The 16,984-nt window shown below is 60.3% G+C and overlaps 2 protein-coding genes across 8 annotated transcripts in view; both read right to left on the reverse strand.

Annotated features, from left to right (window-relative positions):
- Positions 1–1,258: 1,258 nt before the first annotated feature.
- TEPSIN (TEPSIN adaptor related protein complex 4 accessory protein) lies at positions 1,259–7,930 on the reverse strand. 3 transcript variants are annotated; one of them, XM_068913785.1, is made up of 14 exons: positions 7,818–7,930; positions 7,406–7,478; positions 7,053–7,144; positions 6,796–6,889; positions 6,496–6,563; positions 6,263–6,341; positions 6,034–6,105; positions 5,241–5,370; positions 4,571–4,654; positions 4,290–4,403; positions 3,950–4,063; positions 3,609–3,687; positions 3,210–3,344; positions 1,259–2,761 (listed from the first exon to the last, which is right to left on the reverse strand). In XM_068913785.1, exons 1-14 carry the CDS (start codon positions 7,857–7,859, stop codon positions 2,246–2,248), a joined length of 1,692 nt encoding a protein of 563 aa, XP_068769886.1. In that variant the 5' UTR covers positions 7,860–7,930; the 3' UTR covers positions 1,259–2,245. The 3 variants fall into 3 exon arrangements, with proteins under 3 accessions (XP_068769886.1, XP_068769887.1, XP_068769885.1); XM_068913786.1 differs by lacking the exon at positions 4,290–4,403; XM_068913784.1 differs by lacking the exon at positions 4,290–4,403 and having other exon boundaries at positions 4,480–4,654; positions 5,241–5,447.
- Positions 7,931–10,625: 2,695 nt separating this feature from the next.
- The window catches only part of SLC38A10 (solute carrier family 38 member 10), a 40,458-nt gene continuing 34,099 nt past the window's right edge, over positions 10,626–16,984 (reverse strand). For 3 of the 5 annotated variants that reach the window (XM_068913230.1, XM_068913228.1, XM_009680582.2), the window contains 2 exons: positions 14,506–14,685; positions 10,626–14,156 (listed from right to left, as the gene is read on the reverse strand). In XM_068913230.1, coding sequence (XP_068769331.1) covers positions 12,988–14,156; positions 14,506–14,685 — 1,349 coding nt within the window. In that variant the 3' untranslated portion in view covers positions 10,626–12,987. The remainder of the gene's footprint in view (positions 14,157–14,505; positions 14,686–16,984) is intronic. The other 2 variants (XM_068913231.1, XM_068913229.1) reach the window with 1 other exon arrangement.

A 16,984-nucleotide genomic window follows, 5' to 3' on the forward strand; every position in this document is an offset into this window, starting at 1 on the left:
CCCCGTAGAAACCCCCCTCCACAGCCCCCGGGGGGGGGGGGGACCGGACCCCGTTATACCGCCCTGGCTCCCCCTCTCACAAGCCCCCTGGGAGGGGACCCCAGAACAAAGGCCCCGAGCCCGCGCCCTGCCCCCGGCCCGGCCGGCGGATCGCGGCCCTCGGCGGGGGGTCGCCGCGCGCCCGGGCAGCGCAGGCCGCGAGCGCAGCCCGACGGACCCCGCGCCCCCTCACGGGCCGCCCCGCGCGCAGCCTACCGCCGCCGCCGCCGCCGCCGCCCCCCGCCCCGCACCCGCCCGGCCCATTGGCCCGCCCGCGGGGCGACCGCTCTCCCGTTGGCTGCGGCGGCTGTCAGTCAAGCTTAAGGGGGCGGGGAGACGTCGGGGTTGGTTGAGGCGCAAAAATGGGGCGGGCGGAGGAGGGAGCCGTGGGGCGGGGACAGCGGCGGGGCACGGGTGTCTGTGGGGCGGGCAGAGCCACGGGGCAGACAAAGCCATGGGGTTGGGGTACCTGTGGGGCAGGCAGAGCCATGGGGCAGGGGTGTCTGTGGGGCAGGCAGAGCTACGGGGCAGACAAAGCCATGGGGTTGGGATGTCTATGGGGCAGGCAGAGCCATGGGGTTGGGGTACCTGTGGGGCAGGCAGAGCCATGGGGCAGGGGTGTCTGTGGGGCGGGCAGAGCTACGGGGCAGACAAAGCCATGGGGCTGGGATGTCTGTGGGGCAGGCAGAGCCATGGGGTTGGGGTACTGTGGGGCAGGCAGAGCCATGGGGCAGGGGTGTCTGTGGGGCAGGCAGAGCCATGGGGTTGGGGTACCTGTGGGGCAGGCAGAGCCATGGGGCAGGGGTGTCTGTGGGGCAGGCAGAGCTACGGAGCAGGGGTGTCTATGGGGCAGGCAGAGCTATGGAGCAGGGGTGTCTGTGGGGCAGGGGAATCTGTGGGGCATGCACAGCTATGGAGCAGGGGTGTCTGTGGGGCAGACACAGCTACAAGGGCAGGGGTGTCCATGGGGCAGGGGTATCTGTGGGGCAGGCACAGCTATGGAGCAGGGGTGTCTGTGGGGCAGACACAGCTACAGGGCAGGGGTGTCCGTGGGGCAGGCAGTACCTGTGGGGCAGGCAGAGCTCGCTGCGGCGGCGGGTTGGGGCGAGCGGCGGCAGCAGCCCCCCCGGCGCCCCTCCGGGAGGGCAGCCCGAGCCCCCCAGCGCGCCCAGCCCCACGGCCGCCCTCCCCGCGGCGAGGCCAGGACGAGGCGCGCGTTGGCAGGCCCGGCGGCGTGGTTTATTCACAAAATCCCAGCAGCCAGAGCCCCTTCCCGGCCGCCCCCGGCCCCGCGAGCGGCCAGGAAGGAAACGGAGCCGGAGCAAGAAACCGCAGCCGGGACGCGAGGTGGAAATACTGCCAGAGAAGAGGGGCGAAGCGGAGCCGCTCCTGTCCCGCCCGCGCGGCCCTCTTCGCGCTCCGGCCGCGGGAGCGGCACCGCAGCAGCCCAAGGCCGCGCTGGCCAGGGTTTTTTCCCCAAACGAGCCCAAAGCTCAGCCCCCAGGGTGGGCGGTGGCAGAGCGGTGGGCACCAGGGCAAGCAGTAGTCGCGAGGGGCCAGCAGCCGGGCCCGGCGGCCGCAGCTCCCCGAAAACCAAGGCGTTTTGGCAAAAGCCCAGGTGGGAGCTAAGCCGAGGCGCGGAGACCCAGGCGGGATCCGCCGCCGTCTCCGCGGGACGGCGCGCGCACCCACAAGGCGCAAAGCTGCGCGCGCCGCCCCGCAGCACGCTGGAAGGGAGACTCACAGCCGTGGGCCTGGCCCCGGCTGGGCCTGGGCCCCGTTAGCGTGTGGGGCTCCAGGCCGGGACAGGTCACTCGCCCACGGGGACAGGAAGGGGAGACAGTGACGGGGACATGATAATCCTATTAAAGCTCTTGGCAGCCTGGAAGTCGCTGTCCCAGCTCCCTTTCCCTGGCCCCGGTGGGGCTGTTATTGCAGAGGTGCTCACGTGTTTTTTCCTGGGGGTGCAGTGCAGTGGGGAAAGCTGGGGGCAAGCGGGGACCGCTGCCCTGCTGGGGCCTGTAGGTCAGCAGCTGGCCGCCCCCAAGGGCAGCGTGGAGGAATGCTTGGGGGCTCCGGTGGGGCCATGCCCTTAACGGAGACCCAGGGCGGGGGGGGGACCTGAAGCAAGCTAGACCCCACCCTGGGGAGGGCAAGAGCCCCTAGAAGCCTGTGTCCAACAGCCCCCACAGGAGTGTGATAGCAGCTACATGTTGAGAAAGGAGAAGGCAGACGGTTCCCTGTTGCACTCCGCATCTGTCTGACTCGAAGCACCAGCGTCCCCAGGACGGGACAGTGTCCGCGGCTCTGCAGGGGGAGAGTCCTGGGAGAGCACCATGCCAGGACGGGCCACCAGCTCCATGCCAGCAAAGAGGGACAGGCTCCGGGAGGGCACAGCAGCACCCGCCGTATCCCCCGGGATCCCTGCCAGTCTGCTCGACGCCTCCTGCTCGCAGGGACAGGCTGGCACTGCAACACCGGACTGACCGCAGGTCTCTGCTTCCACCCTCTGCTCTCCCACGCGGGCCGGCGTGGCCACGGGGAGCGGGGCTACGCTCACAGGCTTGAGGATGCTCTCGCCTGTCAGCGGCAGGATGTCTGCCAGCAAGTCCTGGGTGCACCGGACTGAGCCCGCAGCGAGGGCGGAGGGGGGGTCTGTGTCCAGCTGTGAGCTCTTTGGTGAGGGGTGGCTTCTGCATAGAGCCTCGAACTGCCGCAGGATCTGGGAGGAGAAAAGGCAGAAGTTGGGAGTCAGTGCAGGGGCGGGAGCAGGGTCCTGTACTAGCACTTCTTCCCACATAGCGGGTCCCGGGTGGCCCACTCCAAAGGAGAGGGGCTATCCTGAGGATGCCTGGGGCCCACCCTGGCCCACCTCTGCTGCAGCCAGTTGGCAGAAGAGCACCCACTGCACCCGCTGGGGGAGGGTGGCAAGGTCAGCCTTGTCCAGGAAGAGCGTCCAGCTTGGGGAGGGAGCTTTACAGCTCCCAGGCCCTCTGCTCCTGGGAGGAAAGGGGCAGCAGCACAGAGCAGGCAGCTAATTCCTGCCTGTCTGGGACAAGCACAGCAGAACCCCTCCCAAGAGGTGGCAGTGAGGGGGTGCCTCCAATGACCGGCAGTGCCTGGGGAACCCCTGCGTGGGGAAGGGGGCACCGAGATGTCCCAGGAGTCACCTTCGTCGCTCGGTTGGCCACAGGGCCAGGGCTGCCTTGGCTGAGCTGCTGCAGGTGCTGTTGAGTCATTGCAAAGATCTGATCCAGAGACAGCAGGTCGGAGCACATGAGGGACGAGATGGCACACATAGACCTCTGCAGGGAGGCAAGAGCTGGCTGAGCCTGGGCACGCAGCCAGAAACACCCCGTACCCTGGCTTCTTCCACTCACCCACCCACCCCGAGCAACAGCCCCAGCACCCGTCCACCCACCCCATGTCTGCAGCCCTTCACAAGCCCCTTCTCAGGGAACTAGGCAGGGGCTGAGCAGTGCAGGCCAGGGCAGATGGGCAATGCCAGCAGCCCTGTGGGCACATCCCCGCAGCGCCCTGGGGCCAGCCCAGCCCCTGCAGGCACTCACCATGCGGACACTCTCGCTGGGGTCCTCCAGGGCCCGGCTGAGCAGCTCCAGCACCACCTCGCAGTTCAGCAGTCCACACCTGGTGCAGGAGCAGAGGTTACAGCCAGTGCCTCGCGTTGCTGGCCACGCGCAGCACCCGGAGGAGCCCCAGGAGCCGGCGTGGAGCAAGTACCTCTCCTGCCCAGGAGCGTTTCAGCCCCAGAGCTCAGGGCCAAGGCAGCCAGGAGGGTGAGAAGGGACCACACTGATCTCTGCTGCCAACACAGCACCCCCTGCCTGGCCCCAGGGCACCAGCACCACAGCACCCCTGCTCCCAGGGAGGGGACGCGTCGGGAACTTACTCTTTGACAAAGTGCTGCACCTCGTCCCTGGTCAGGAAGACCCTGGCGCCCCGAGTCAGCGCCGTCACCAGGCTCACCTCCCGCAGGCAGTCGCCCAGGCTGTCAGCGTCCACCCTGCACCAGGAGAGGGTTCAAACGTCTTGGCACGGGCAGGAGCCAGCCCTGCTCCCTCCTGGGGGGCTGCCCCAGAGTGGGCTCTGGCAGGATGCATGCCCCTGGGAGCTCCACACTCCGGCTCTCCCCAGCTCAGACCCCAAATTCCTTCTGTGGGCTCACCTGCTGCCCTCCTGCCTTGCAGGGAGTCCTTGCCAAGGCAGACTCCCTGCCCCAACTGCCTCACCTGCCCGGCCAAAGGCTGCCCTGCCTGGGAGGCAGAACACTCCAGGAGGAACACAGGTTGGCAGCTTCAGGGCACTCCAGATTAACAGTGTTGAAAGACAGGGCACAATGATGCCTGGGCATAGGGAGATGAGGAAACCATCTCAGAAGGACTCAGGGGAGTGGGAGCTCACCATGCCCCCCATTCTCACCTCTCAGCCACATTCACCAGCTCCCGACTGGCCCCAGAGTGGCTGTCGCTGCCTGACTTGCTGTAGGAGTCCGAGGTGCGGCTCAGCTCACCGTTCTCCTGCGAGGAGTCCTGGGAGCTGTGCCCGCTGTCCGTCTCTTCCCAGCCGCCGGCGGCCAGCCCTGGCTGGTGACTCACTGCAGGGAAAGGAGCAGTGAACCCTGGAGCTGGGGCCTCGCTGCTCCTGCCTGCTCCAGCAGTCAGGACAAGACCGCGATGGCTGCAGCCCCATGCTGGCAGGCAGCCTCGCCTCACACCAGAGCTGGCTGCACTTCAGTGCCATGTCAGACATTTCCAGGAGTCTCTGAATCGTGCTGGGAGCTCAGGAAAAGAACTGCTTGGCTGTGTTGTCACAGAGCCACGGAGCAGCTGAGGGACAGCATCTTGCTGCCAAATCAGAGCCAACCTCCAGCGTGCCCTGAAATTGCATGACGGCTGTCTCCACAAACAATTGGACCAAGTGATTTGGGGATGTTCCCAAACCCTTGTCCACAAGCTAGGGCACCAGCCAGTTCAGCTTCATTGCAGCACAACCCTGTGCCACCTACGGAGGACAAGGGACCAGCCAGGAGCAGGTTTCCCTCCAGGATCCATCACTGATGCACCAGTCCCAGGAGCCCAAACCAGCCCTTGCAGGGCCTCCACCCCAGTCCCTTGGTGGGAACCCTGCTGGTCTTCCCCGCAGTCAACGGCCATGCCAGCCCGTGCAGGAGGGTGACGTACCTCGGATGCTGTGTGCTGCTGCGGCTGCTGGTGGTTTTGCAGACTCTGCCGCCCTCCTCCTGGGAGGGGGTGCCGACACGGGCTGGTAGGCATCTTCGTGGAGCTCCCTGCAGCGAAGCCGGGGCCCCTCCTGGGAGGGAAGCACAGCGTTGGCCACTGCTTCGGCCGCTCGCTGGATGGTGCTGAGCAGGACTTCACCTGTGGAAGCTGGGCAAAGGCCAGAGCATGAGGCGCTTCCCAGGGGAGCCCATCCCAGGCCCCGGGCACCGAGCCCAGGCACCCATCGTCCTTCAGGACATTGCAAGGGAACCAAGGGGAGAGGCTGACAGAGAGGAACAGCCCTGGCAGCCGGACAAGGTGGGCAAGGGCGCTGTGCAAGGAGTGACCAGATCTGTCCCCCACGGTGCAGCTCACCCTCAGCAGGGATTTGGGTGGAGGGGAAGGTGTCCCCAGCTCTGGGGAATGAAAGAGGAGGTCCCATTGCTGCCTCCTCTCCAGCTGGCTGGAGCACAGAGGCAGCTCCCCAGAGAGCTACTGGGAAAAGGCATCAGCCTCCCACATCCCCGTCACCTCTCCCAGCAGGGAAGGGCCCCGCAGAGCCCTCCGCTGCCAACCGCACGACAGCGCTGCCAGCCCCAGCGCTCACTAGGTGGCTTGAAAAAGGGGAGAGCTACATGAAGCAAAAATAGGGGGCCAGGGCTTCACAGACACGCGAGCACGGCTGACCCAGCGCAGCACAAGGACGCACGGGGCGAGCGGACAGCACCAAGGTAAGGCTGCAGCTGGAACTTACTGGAGCTGCTTTTCTCACTGCTGAAGCCGAATCCTTGCAAGGAGCTGCAGGGGCTCGATTTGGAGCCCATCCCTGGGGGAGGCACAAAGCATGTTCAGAGAACACAGGTGTTTGTTCTCCACTGTTGTTCCTCTCCCTTGCACACACACAGCTCCATCAATGGGGACCAGCTCAGCACCTCCAGCACAGCCCGCAGAGGGAGATGGGCCTGCAAGGGGCTGGCACTTACCTACAGGAGGCAGGGGGCGGGCAGGCAGCGTAGCGGGCTGGGGGAGCAGAGCATCAGAAAAGAGAACGCTGGCCAAATCCTGCGGGGAGAGGCGGAAGAGCGGGCGGAGAGAGCTGTAGGAGCGGCAGCCACCCTGGCCTGGCCCGAGCCGGGGAGCAGGGAGCCAGAGCTGCCCCATTGCTCTGGGCCCCACTTAGTCCCCTGGGCACGGAGGAACGGGGGCAGGCACTCACCTGCGCAGCCGCCCGGACCTTCTGGTTCAAGCTGTTGCCATGCAGAGGATCTGGGGGCCCGGCGAACACTGCAAGGCACAGGGCAGGAGGGTTGGGGGGCGCTCAGCTCCCAGGCACAGGCAGGTTGGGGCAGGAACGCAGGAACTCAGACACCCCGTGCCAGGCTCCGCAGCCTCTGGGGCCGCCCCGCAGGCGGGAGTCGCTCTGGGCTCCCAACCCAGCCTGGCTGCGGTTTCTAGCATCACGCCGGGCCGTTCCCCGCTCCCCTGCCCTCAGCTCCTCTGCTCCTCGCCACGTTACCTGCTGCCTCCCGGATGAAGGTGGCATTCCTCTTCAGCTGCAGGACGAACTGGGGGGAGCCCTGAGCGCACGTGTGCAGCAGGATCTTCAGCACCTGCGGACACAGGTCTCAGGGGAAGAAGGCTGAGCCGCAGCCGCCCGCCAGCCCATCGCCCTGGCGGTGCCAGCCCAGCCCCAGGGCCCCTTCGCAGCCAGGGCAGCCACACAGCAGCTGGGGGAGCCCCGTGGCGGCCAGCCCACACTCAGCCCCTGCTCACCTTCAGCTTGACGTGGCAGGAATTGCTCTGCAGCCGGTTGAGCAGATACTCCAGGAGGCACTGGCTGCTGCCGGGGGACTCGCGGGAGATCTCTGCAGCGCAGCGTTAAGGAATCTGCTTCCGCTGCTCCCGGGCCGCGCCGGCGACCGCGGGCTGGAGGGAACCGGGGCAGCCACCTCGTCGCGTTGCTCACGCGCCTCGCCCTGCTCCCAGCCCCAAGGGCCCTCGGCGCCAGCTCGGGCACGCTGTCCCGGCCCCGCCGCCCTCCCCGCGCCGCCCGCCCAGCTCAGCCCCCGCAGCGCCCCGGTGCCGCCGCCTGCCCGGGCCGGGCCAGCAGCGAGCCGGAAGGATACTGGCGATCTCCTCGAGCAGGTAGCCGGGGCAGGGCGCGTCGTCGTCCGCGGTGCCCTTGAGCAGCGCGGGCAGCTGCAAGAGGGACGGCGTGAGTGGCGCGGGGCGACCCCGCACCAGGGCCCGACCCCGGCCCGGGCCTGCCCCGGCCGGGCTGGGGAAACCCTTCGTGGAAGTCCCGCGTAGTGACGCCATGCCGCCTTAATGACGTCACAGCCCCTCCCCAGTGACATCACACCGCTCAGTTATGACATCAGAGTAGAAGGGCAGGGAAGGGGCTGCACCATCACACCAAGGGAGCCCGGCTTTGACACCAGGCCAAGGTGGGGGTGGTAGTGACATCATGGCTGGCAGAGTGACGTCACGCCCGCAGGCAGCCCTCCCTCTTCCCGCCCGGCCCGGCCCGGCCCGTACCCGGCTCAGGAAACTCAGCCGGTCCCGCAGCGGCACCGCCATGACGCTCCCAGTGCCCGTCCCTGCCCGACCCGACCACAACCTCCAGGCTCCGCCCCCCCGGAAGACGCCACTCGCCAATGAGGGCGCGAGGGGCCCTGGCTCAGCCAGTCAGCGGGGAGGGAGGGCGGAGCTCCAGGCGGAAGCGTCCCACGAGACTGACGCCGCCAGCGACGGGGCGAGAGAGGGGAAGTAAACAACCGGCATCTCAGCCAATGAGAACTGCCTGCTGAGGAAGAGCGACCAATCAGATGGGGCCAGTGGGCGGGTACTACTCGTAGCCAATCCACGATTTCAGAAGGCCAGTCAAGCCAATCCGAGAAGGCCGAGGGCACGACCTAACGTCGGAGCCAATCAGAGGGCAGTTCTTTGATGGACGGATAGCCTGCCCTATCAACGCGTCCCCGCTGGGCGGGCGGTCGCCAACATCCAATGCGAGAGTCGCCGGCCCTTTGACGAGCGGAGGGAGCGGCCAATGGGGACCTGCGCCATCATGGCGGCGCCCAGGGCGTGAGGCTGCGGCGGCGATGTCGGGCCAGGACGTCTGGCTGCGGGCGCGGGCGCGGCTGCGGCGCTTCCCCGAGCTGCTCGCGGGCTGCGGGGCGCAGGTAGGGCCGCGGGGCCCCGCCCGCCCGGTCCGTCCCGCTGCCGGTTCCCCCCGCCCGGCACCCCAGGCGGTCCCGGTCCGTCCCGTTGGCCTGTCCCCCCCACCCCCCGGTCAGTCCGGTTATAGTTCCCCGCCCCGCGCCGTCCCGGTTCTTCTCGCTCCGTCCCGCTCGCGTCCCCTCCCCCGTCACCCCCGGTCCGTCCCGCTCGCGTCCCCCCCCCCCAATCACCCCCCGGTCCGTCCCACTCGCGTCCCCCCCGGTCCGTCCTGCTCGCGTCCCCCCCCGCCCGTCCCCCCCGGTCCGTCCCACTCGCGTCCCCTCCCCATCACCCCCGGTCCGTCCTGCTCGCGTTCCCCCCCCCCCCCGTCACCCCCGGTCCATCCCGCTCGCGTTCCCCCCCCGCCCCATCACCCCCGGTCCGTCCCGCTCGTGTCCCCCCCCCCCGTCCCCCCCCCCGTCACCCCCGGTCCATCCCGCTCGCGTTCCCCCCCCGCCCCATCACCCCCGGTCCGTCCCGCTCGTGTCCCCCCCCCACCCGTCCCCCCCCCCGTCACCCCCGGTCCGTCCTGCTCGTGTCCCCCCCCGCCCGTCTCCCCCGCCCCGTCCCTCCCTGCCCGGTTCCGTGCTCCTTCCCCGCAGGCAGCCGCCTACGGCCGGTGCGTGGCCGCGGCGGCGGCCGGCAGCAGGGAGCTGCGGCGGGACGCCTGCGCCGAGGAGTTCCGGGCGCTCCAGGACTGCTTCGCCCGGGCGGTAGGTGCCCAGCGCCAGCTCGCTCCGCTCTGCGGCCCCGAGGAGGGGGAAGAGAGTTTGGGGTCTCAGCAGCCCCCTCTCCCTCGAGCGCGGCTGCAGGCTGGAGCCGCAGCGAGGAGGGACGCGGGCCGGCAGCGCTGCCCCTCAGCCCCGTCGCGGTCGCTTCTCTTCGCAGGCGAAGACGGCGGTGAAGTGACGCAGCGGTCCGGCGTGCGGCCTGGAGCACACCGGCGGGGCCGCCCGAGTCGCTGCGGGCGAAGGAAAGGGAAGCGCTGGGTGGTATTTCACGTAACGCTTCTCCTATGTACACCCGTTTCTCAAACGCTGCATGTAAATAAATGTTTGGGAAAATATTTTTAAAATAAAACTCCAAAACGTGAGTCAGTTTGTCCTTAAGTTACAAAATAAACAGCAAATGAGAACCATCAGCAGCTTGTGGAAAACCAAGCTACCGTCCGGCAAGTAGCTGTTCCCTTTCTGTTTGCTGCCGTACACTCGGACAATGCTCAAACTACTCTATTGTTAGAACAAGTCTCTGGCATCTGCCTGCCCTGGGGCTGCTGGAGTCCACTTCCCCTTCCCCTGAGCAGCCAGAACTGCCAGGTTTAGAGGAAATGCAGAATAGCCACTGGAGAGACAGCCCTGGCTTGTAGAGCAGAGATCAAAATCCCGTCCAGGCCCCAGCCTGGAAAGAGCAGGCCTACAGACACTTACGCTAAGCCAAAGGAGAACTCCTTTCACTTTAGATCTACGCTTCACAGAGACCTTTCCTTCTCCTTTCTAATCCTCTTTTTCTCCAGTCTGGAGTCCCAGATTCAGGCCTGTTTCCCAGCTGCATATGAGCTCCAGCTTTGCTAAAGAGCAAAGCTTCCTATAACAAGAAGTTATAGGTTCAAGGTCCCAGGCTCTGCGCAGGCTCTGTTTGAGCTGGTCACCGTTTTGTGAGTCAGAAACCAGCATTTAGGGCTGCAAGACCTCCAAGCTCGTAGTTCTGGGTTAAGATAACAGCTGGCGGTCCAAGGCGCAGCACGCTTAGGGAAGGAAGCCAGCAGATCCTGCAGCCAGTTTTTGAATACTCGAGCTCTAATAGCAGCAATGCTGCAGTTGCTTGATCCCGTGAACTTCAAATTAGACAGATTTCTCCTCCCAAAGACAGGTCCTGTGTTTGTGAGGGGCGGGAGGAGGATCACATTCTCACCACCCTAGTCCACAGCAGCAGGGAAGGGTGGAGCAGAGAGAGGTTCAAAGAAAGCAGAAAGCACAAAGCTTTTTTTTTTTTTTTCCTTAGGCAAAGTAACTCCCTGCAGGTACAGAGCACAGCAGACTCCTCTCCCTGCCAGGGGGGCCACAGCCCCGTGGCTGAGTAGGGCTCACAGATTGCTTTTTTAAAACAAAGAAGAATTCAGATAAAAATGCTTCAGCTTATTTTATTGATCTACACAGCTCAGTCTCCCCTCCAGTCTCTCCCGCCAAGCGCTCCACACCCAGTACAAACAGTTCCTGGCACAGAGAGGCAACGCAGCTCCCTGCCTCCTTCCAGCTGAGGTGGGGGATGCCCAGAATCCATGGCCGTTTTCTGTTCCGTTTGCTGAGGAACGTCAGAAGCATCTTTGGTCCTTCGTGTTCATGCAGGTGACTCAATGCCAATGAACGTCACTGCTACAGGCACGTCCTGATGCCACAGGGCAAGGAGCCTGTCCTCACCCTGCCGTGCAGACATGGGATGTATGGGAGAGCCCAGGACAGACCCTGGTACCCAGCAAAGTGCAAGAAGGGAGGGGGATCCAGCTCCTCCTCCAGCTCCCTTTTACTTTATAAAGGCTCATTAGTGCAGCACAGGGGACAGAGCATGAACCAGCCTCCCCAGTGCAGACTTAACGCTAAGAAATGTGATCAGCAGTCTATTGCCTTACCTGCACCTGACAAACGCTAGCACAGGACACCTACAGCGGTCCTTCTGCCACGTGCAGTTCAAGGATTCCCAACCATGTTGTGCTTTAAGACAGCGTAATGGAGGAGCTCACTTGTACTATGGAGGAAGTCCTGAGGGTTAAGGCTATGTCAGTCACATCTGAGACACACGTGGAAGTAACGCAGTTGGTCCTCATGAAGCAGTTCGGCTGAATCCGTGGCTGTTGCCCTGTGGCTCTGTGTCACTTTAATTGGAGATTAAGATAACATCCTTCAAACAACAGGCACACGTTCCAGAAACATCGCAGTCTCCAACTGCTGGAGCAGACAAATAGGAACAAAGTACCCAAGACCGAAGGCAGAGCCTTCCCCGTGGTATTTACCAGAACCAGCGCAACAGTTCCACGTGCTTGATAACGACCCATCCCCGGCTCTGAGAAATCCCGTCGGATACGAACGCAGAGAGGCTAGTTTACCAAAGACACTTGAGATACAGATATAAAAACCACCACAGTGATGAGGTCTGTAGACTCCAGGCTGGGAAATTTCAGCCGTTCTAGTGAGAGCTTTGGGATTTGATTTCTTACATTCGCAAGTCAGGATTTAAAAAAAAAAAAAAAAAAGAAAAAAGAAAGGAGGGATGAATCACTGTCTGGGAGCCTGAAACAAACCAGAACTCTTAGAGAAGCTTTTCCCTTTCTTGCTCATAAAACACGTTACCGGGGCGGAGTACTGACATTACTTGGATGGATGTAAAACACATTGTCGAATGGGCTGTGAAGAACACACAACAAACACTCCATCAAGTTACAGAGAGAAGAGGTAGGTATGCTTGAGCCAAGCCCCCAAGAACACTCTTTTAAGCCGCTTTTTTCTGCTCCCAAATGTTAGTCGCTTCTTGCAGAAAGTCAAGCTGATTTGGGGGACAGTCTGCAGCCCCCAGGTTGAGCTTCATAATGCACTTTGGACAGGAGAAGTCAAGCTTAAAAGCACAGAAGAGAGTGTGAGCATCCGGAGAGGGTGGAGAGAGCAAAGCTCTTTGTTATTGCTAGTGTGTGGCCAATCAATTAAATCCCTGGGAGTAGAGGCAGCACAACAGCAGCAGTTGTGCCTGTTTAAGGCAGCATTTTCTACTAAACTAGGTTCCTAAACCACAACTATCCCCTAAACATGCAAGACTAACAGCTCCCATTTCAAAAGAAATACCAAAGCAATTGGCTAAAGCCAGCCCTAAATCCAATCTGAATCGATGCATCTCCAAAGCAGAATAAAATCTTTCAAGAGGAGATGTGCATCTCTCCTTGGTTCCCCCTCCCTCCCGCCTGCAATCCCAGACCTCTGCTCCAAAGCCCAAAGCACGCTGGGCTAAGCAACCCAACATACTCGCTAGAGAAGCCTTTCCAAATCAGGTGGGTGAACTGCATGGAGAACTGCCTCAGCCCTGAAAGGGGAAATGAGAGCCAGATGGAGAAGGCAATCCGATATGAACAAGACGTTGAAAAGGTACTTGAAAGCTGGCCTGGCAGGGAACCAAGTTAGATGGCAACCTCTGAAAGCCAGAGGACAGTGGGAGATTTTCTTTCAAGGTTGCCATCTCCTTGGCCACCTCTAGGCACACACAAGGTGTTTCCCTTGCAGAGACTGGAGAAGCCCACAGTCCCCTGGACAGTATTCACAAGTCCAAGGAGATCTCGTGGATCCAAGCACTGCATCCAACAACGTGCTGCTGGTTTAGACTGACCGTTGTCTGAGCAACGCTGGCCAAAAAAGCAGCTGGTTAACTTGAACCTTCCCTACTGAGCCCATCAGCATCGTGCCTGCGGCCAACACCCTCAGCCACCCACTGAGCGCGATCACCCCACTCACATGCTCCCGTCTGCCTGTGTCATCTGTTTGATCTGCCGGCTGTGGACCACCTGCTGAGCTCCCTCTGCAACTTGGTTTAATCGTGTCTCTAGAGCGCTCCGGAGATCATTTACTTTCACATCTGGAAGGGGGTTCAGGCCAATGAAGACCCCCGCCCCCTGTGCAGCTTCCTCCTCTTCGGGAGGAAGCAGGTCCCGTCTCCTCCGGCGGAGGTCCAGGTCTGCCTGCAGTTTCAGGTCCCGGTTCGGTTTGATATCGTGGTCCAGCTTCTGGTCCCCATGGGCAGCCACTCCTTTCTCGGGCTTTTGGGCAGCAGTGTCCTCAGTGTCTGGCTTCCTCTCAGCCTCATTTGAGAGGCTCCCATCCGCATGCCTCTGCTTGCTCAGGAGACTTCCCTGAGGGTCCTGGACCATGTCCACCACGTTCTCCCGAGGAGCTTCTTTCTTTACCTCCACTTTGCTAGCCAGGTCCCTCTGCAAGGCCTGCTGCAGTTTGCCATTAGCACCCTCACCCCCCTCAGTATCTGCAGCTCTCTGAGGCTCCCGTACATGCTGCTCACTCCCTGCCACGTTCAGTTTACTTGAGGAGGCCGGCGCAAGTGCCAGGTCTTTGGGCTCCACCTGACTCAGTGCTTTGGCTTTAAGGTCTGTTCCCAAGTCTCTTTCCAGACTCTTTCCTACTACTCCCTGAACTTTGGCAGCCCCTAACTGTTCTCTTTGGATGCGAGCTGTAGCTACTTCCACAGCTTTCAGGGAATTCTTCTCATGGACATCTCTTCCAGCTTTGGCTTCGTGACCTCCTAAATTCTCTGCCAACGGCTTCTTTTCTAGGTGGTTTCTGGCTGCTGGAACATGTTGGGCATCACCGGGAAGGGGATCCCTGTTGTCTGCAGCTTTTTTAACAGCTCTGTCTATCTCCTCTTGTGGCACCTTCACATCCTTGGGAGGCACCCCAGGAATCTCACGCCTGTGCCCAGCCTCTTCCAGATTTCCTGCAGTTCCTTCGCGCTGCTCTGCTGAGTTGGCAGGCTGCCTGCCCAGCCCCTGTGGAGAGTGCTCCAGCAACTCTTTACCGACCAGCTTTGCAGCAGCTTCTTGTTTAGCTCCTGGGCTGTCTTCCTCCTTACTCTTGGAGAGTGGCACAGCAGGCTCCTGTTGCATTTCTGCTGCAGAAGAAAAGTTGAAACGTAAAGTGTTTTTCTCATGACGAGGGACAGATTCCCTTCTCCCACCACCCTATCCTGCACAACAGCGGAGAGGAGATCACCAGCCTCAAGGACTGCATGGGAGAACGAGGTGAGCTGTGAGGAAGAGCCTGATCCCTACACACTGGGACATCGGTGGGGGATTCCCCACCTCAGAGGGCAGGGTCATTCAGACACAGTCAGAAATGGCTTCTGCAGAGCGGATCCTGCCATGTGCCAAAGGGACTCAGATCTTTCGCAGTCTGATTTTAACGCTATGTTGAGCGGTGACCAACTCAGAAGCAGACGTGCTCTTCTGCGATATCCTTACCTTGTTTTGGCTTCTCCTCTCCTCCTTCCTCCTGCCTTTGCTGGTGGATCTCCTTGTGCTGCTCTTCAATCACAGCCAGCAGTTTTGCTTGCTGGTCAAGTAGCTGCTTGTGCTGTACCTGCTGTTCTTTGATCACCTGCAGCAGCATGGCATGATCAAGCAGTTTTGCCTGCCCTGCTTCTAAAAAAAAAATATATATATATATATAATAAATAAATAAATAGCACACGGAAGAAAACGAGACCCACTGAAAGCTGCAGAGCAGCCAGGACACACAAGGCTCTGGCATCCCTCTTGCAGGGTTTGTTTCATCGCATGTTCCCCCTTTGGACGAGAGGAAATTCCCTTTTCAAACCCATGACCCAAAAACCTCACTAATAATCTCAGCACTGGAGGGACTGCAGTGGCTTTCCTCGGCAGGAGAGTCCTAGTCTGCAACCAGTGCCAGTTCAGCAGGAGGGAGGGGAGCACGTGGTACAGCTCTGCTTCTTGCGCTGATGGCAATCACAACAGCAGCACTGCAGAGTGCCTTCACTAAGAATGACAGTCAAAAGCCCAGAATAGCTGCTTACTAATACAGGTGCTAACTCAGGACACTGCGCTCTAAAGAAGTTATAGGGGGAAGGGTCAAAGCCAAGCTCTTATCATTAACTGCTCAGTGAGAAGAGCCAGGAGGAAGGGCCACAGAGGAGGCAGGTTTGCTGGGGATCCCTGTGCATATAAGGACAGAAGTCTGGTTGGCACAGGAACGAAAAGAGGACAGGATTGGCAGAAGTCAGTCAAGAGAGCAAAGGGTTCAGCTTTCCAATTGAGGAGACTTAGTTTTAAAGCTGACTGTGGTGCCTCAGGAAGCTCCAGCACTGCTGCTGCTTGGCTCTTGAGATCAGCCAGCCTTCTTAAACACAGATCACCTCTTTTAACGCGCTATAAGGACTTCACTCCAGCTACACCAGGTCTCAGGACACCTCCCGCTGACCTGAGACACCGCTGCAATAAAACAAAACTCCACACGTCAATAAAACACAAGGAAATCCTTGCTCATCAGCTCTACACACCCATGAAGACTCTCTAGAGCAAGTCACACAGAAGTGATGAGTGCATTTCGGGCCAAGCAGAAATGACTCAAGTTGATTCACTTGCTGCTGCAAGCTACACATCATGGACAAAGTATGAGTCCCAGGTCTGCACGGAAATGTTGTTGCCTTTTCTCGTCTTGGACAGACACCCAGGCGTATCATGTCTGGAGAGTATGAACTTGTGTGCCACTTGCCTCCCGCATCAACAAGCGGCTTTTCTCCAAAACTCAAGGTGTTTCTAGAATATTATGCCCCAAAGGAAATAATGTCAAAATTAATAGCCTGTAAAATGCCATTTAAATTAAAAAGGGATGCTGTCCAGGTTAATCCTTTTCAAGTATGCACTGCCTCCCCCTGTCCTGCTAATAACCCACAAGGTGATTAAAGGGAAATATTTTCAGTTCACATTAGAACGCTATTAACCAAGGGCTGCCGGAATTCCCCTTTCACTTCCATTTACAGAAAGCTAGGTTATGAGGGGGAATTCAGTCATTTCAAGAGAGCAATTGACTTCTCAAGATCTGTTTATTTTTTGCACTTTGCTCAGAATAAACAATGAAAACAGAAGTCATTTCTACTATCTCGTTTTCTGAGTCTGCCAGGTCCCAGCTCAGCATGGGAATGTTTGGGTTTAACGTACAGCAAGCAACGGTTTAATGCCAAATCAAAGCGTTTCTCATTGAGAGCTTTACAAACACATGTAACTCCTGTATTTGTGTAACACACCTCTTCCACACAAACAAAAGGCTACGCTAAGTCCCAGCTCTTCCTTTGATCTTGGGGAAAGCAGGCCTCAGTCAGTGCTTTGGCTAGATTTTAACAGGCACTTCATAAAAAGCATCTTAATTATAAAATGAAAGTACTTGAGCTCGTACAGCCAAGGGCAGCTAAAACCAGAGCACAGCAACAGCAGTCCCAGAGAGGCAACTGTTTGCAAAAGGCATGTGTGGAGTTACAGGGCCTGCTGTCTTGTCTTGCCTTGGGGTGAAGCCTTTTCACCCTTTCCACCCTCTTTCAGCCTTTAGGAACAAAGCTCAGCCCCGAGCAGGGGAACAGAACAAGCCCAAGGTACCTTTTGGCAACACCCTCATGGGAGAGCTTCCCTGGCAAGTCCGATACACACACTGAGGTGGAAAGCCCCACGCAAACTCAGATCCCTGAATCCTCCTTGAAATACGACAAGTCCTCGTGGTCCGGTCCGTACCTGCTACTAGCTTTTTACGCTCCTTTCCAGTCCCATTGACATGCAAAAGGAAAAGAAACCAATCAGGAAACCAAGATGTAATCACCGAACAAAGAGGAGAGCCATGCGGTCCCTGTGAGCAGAGCCTGCCAGCTGCTATCAGTCTTAGGATCAAACGCCCATCAGCTCTGCACCAGAATACCACAGGATCACACGAATG

Source organism: Struthio camelus, chromosome 19 (genome assembly GCF_040807025.1).
Source record: "Struthio camelus isolate bStrCam1 chromosome 19, bStrCam1.hap1, whole genome shotgun sequence".
NCBI lineage: Eukaryota > Metazoa > Chordata > Aves > Struthioniformes > Struthionidae > Struthio > Struthio camelus.

Bases quoted from the DNA above. Each gene is read 5' to 3' on its own strand.
- TEPSIN (XM_068913784.1), bottom strand. From the start codon at position 7,859: ATGGCGGTGCCGCTGCGGGACCGGCTGAGTTTCCTGAGCCGG. The intron at 7,479-7,817 runs GTACGGGCCGGG...TCCCTCTTGCAG, and splicing joins GGCTGAGTTTCCTGAGCCGG to CTGCCCGCGCTGCTCAAGGG. The intron at 3,345-3,608 runs GTGAGTGCCTGC...GCCTCCCTGCAG, and splicing joins CCAGCGAGAGTGTCCGCATG to AGGTCTATGTGTGCCATCTC.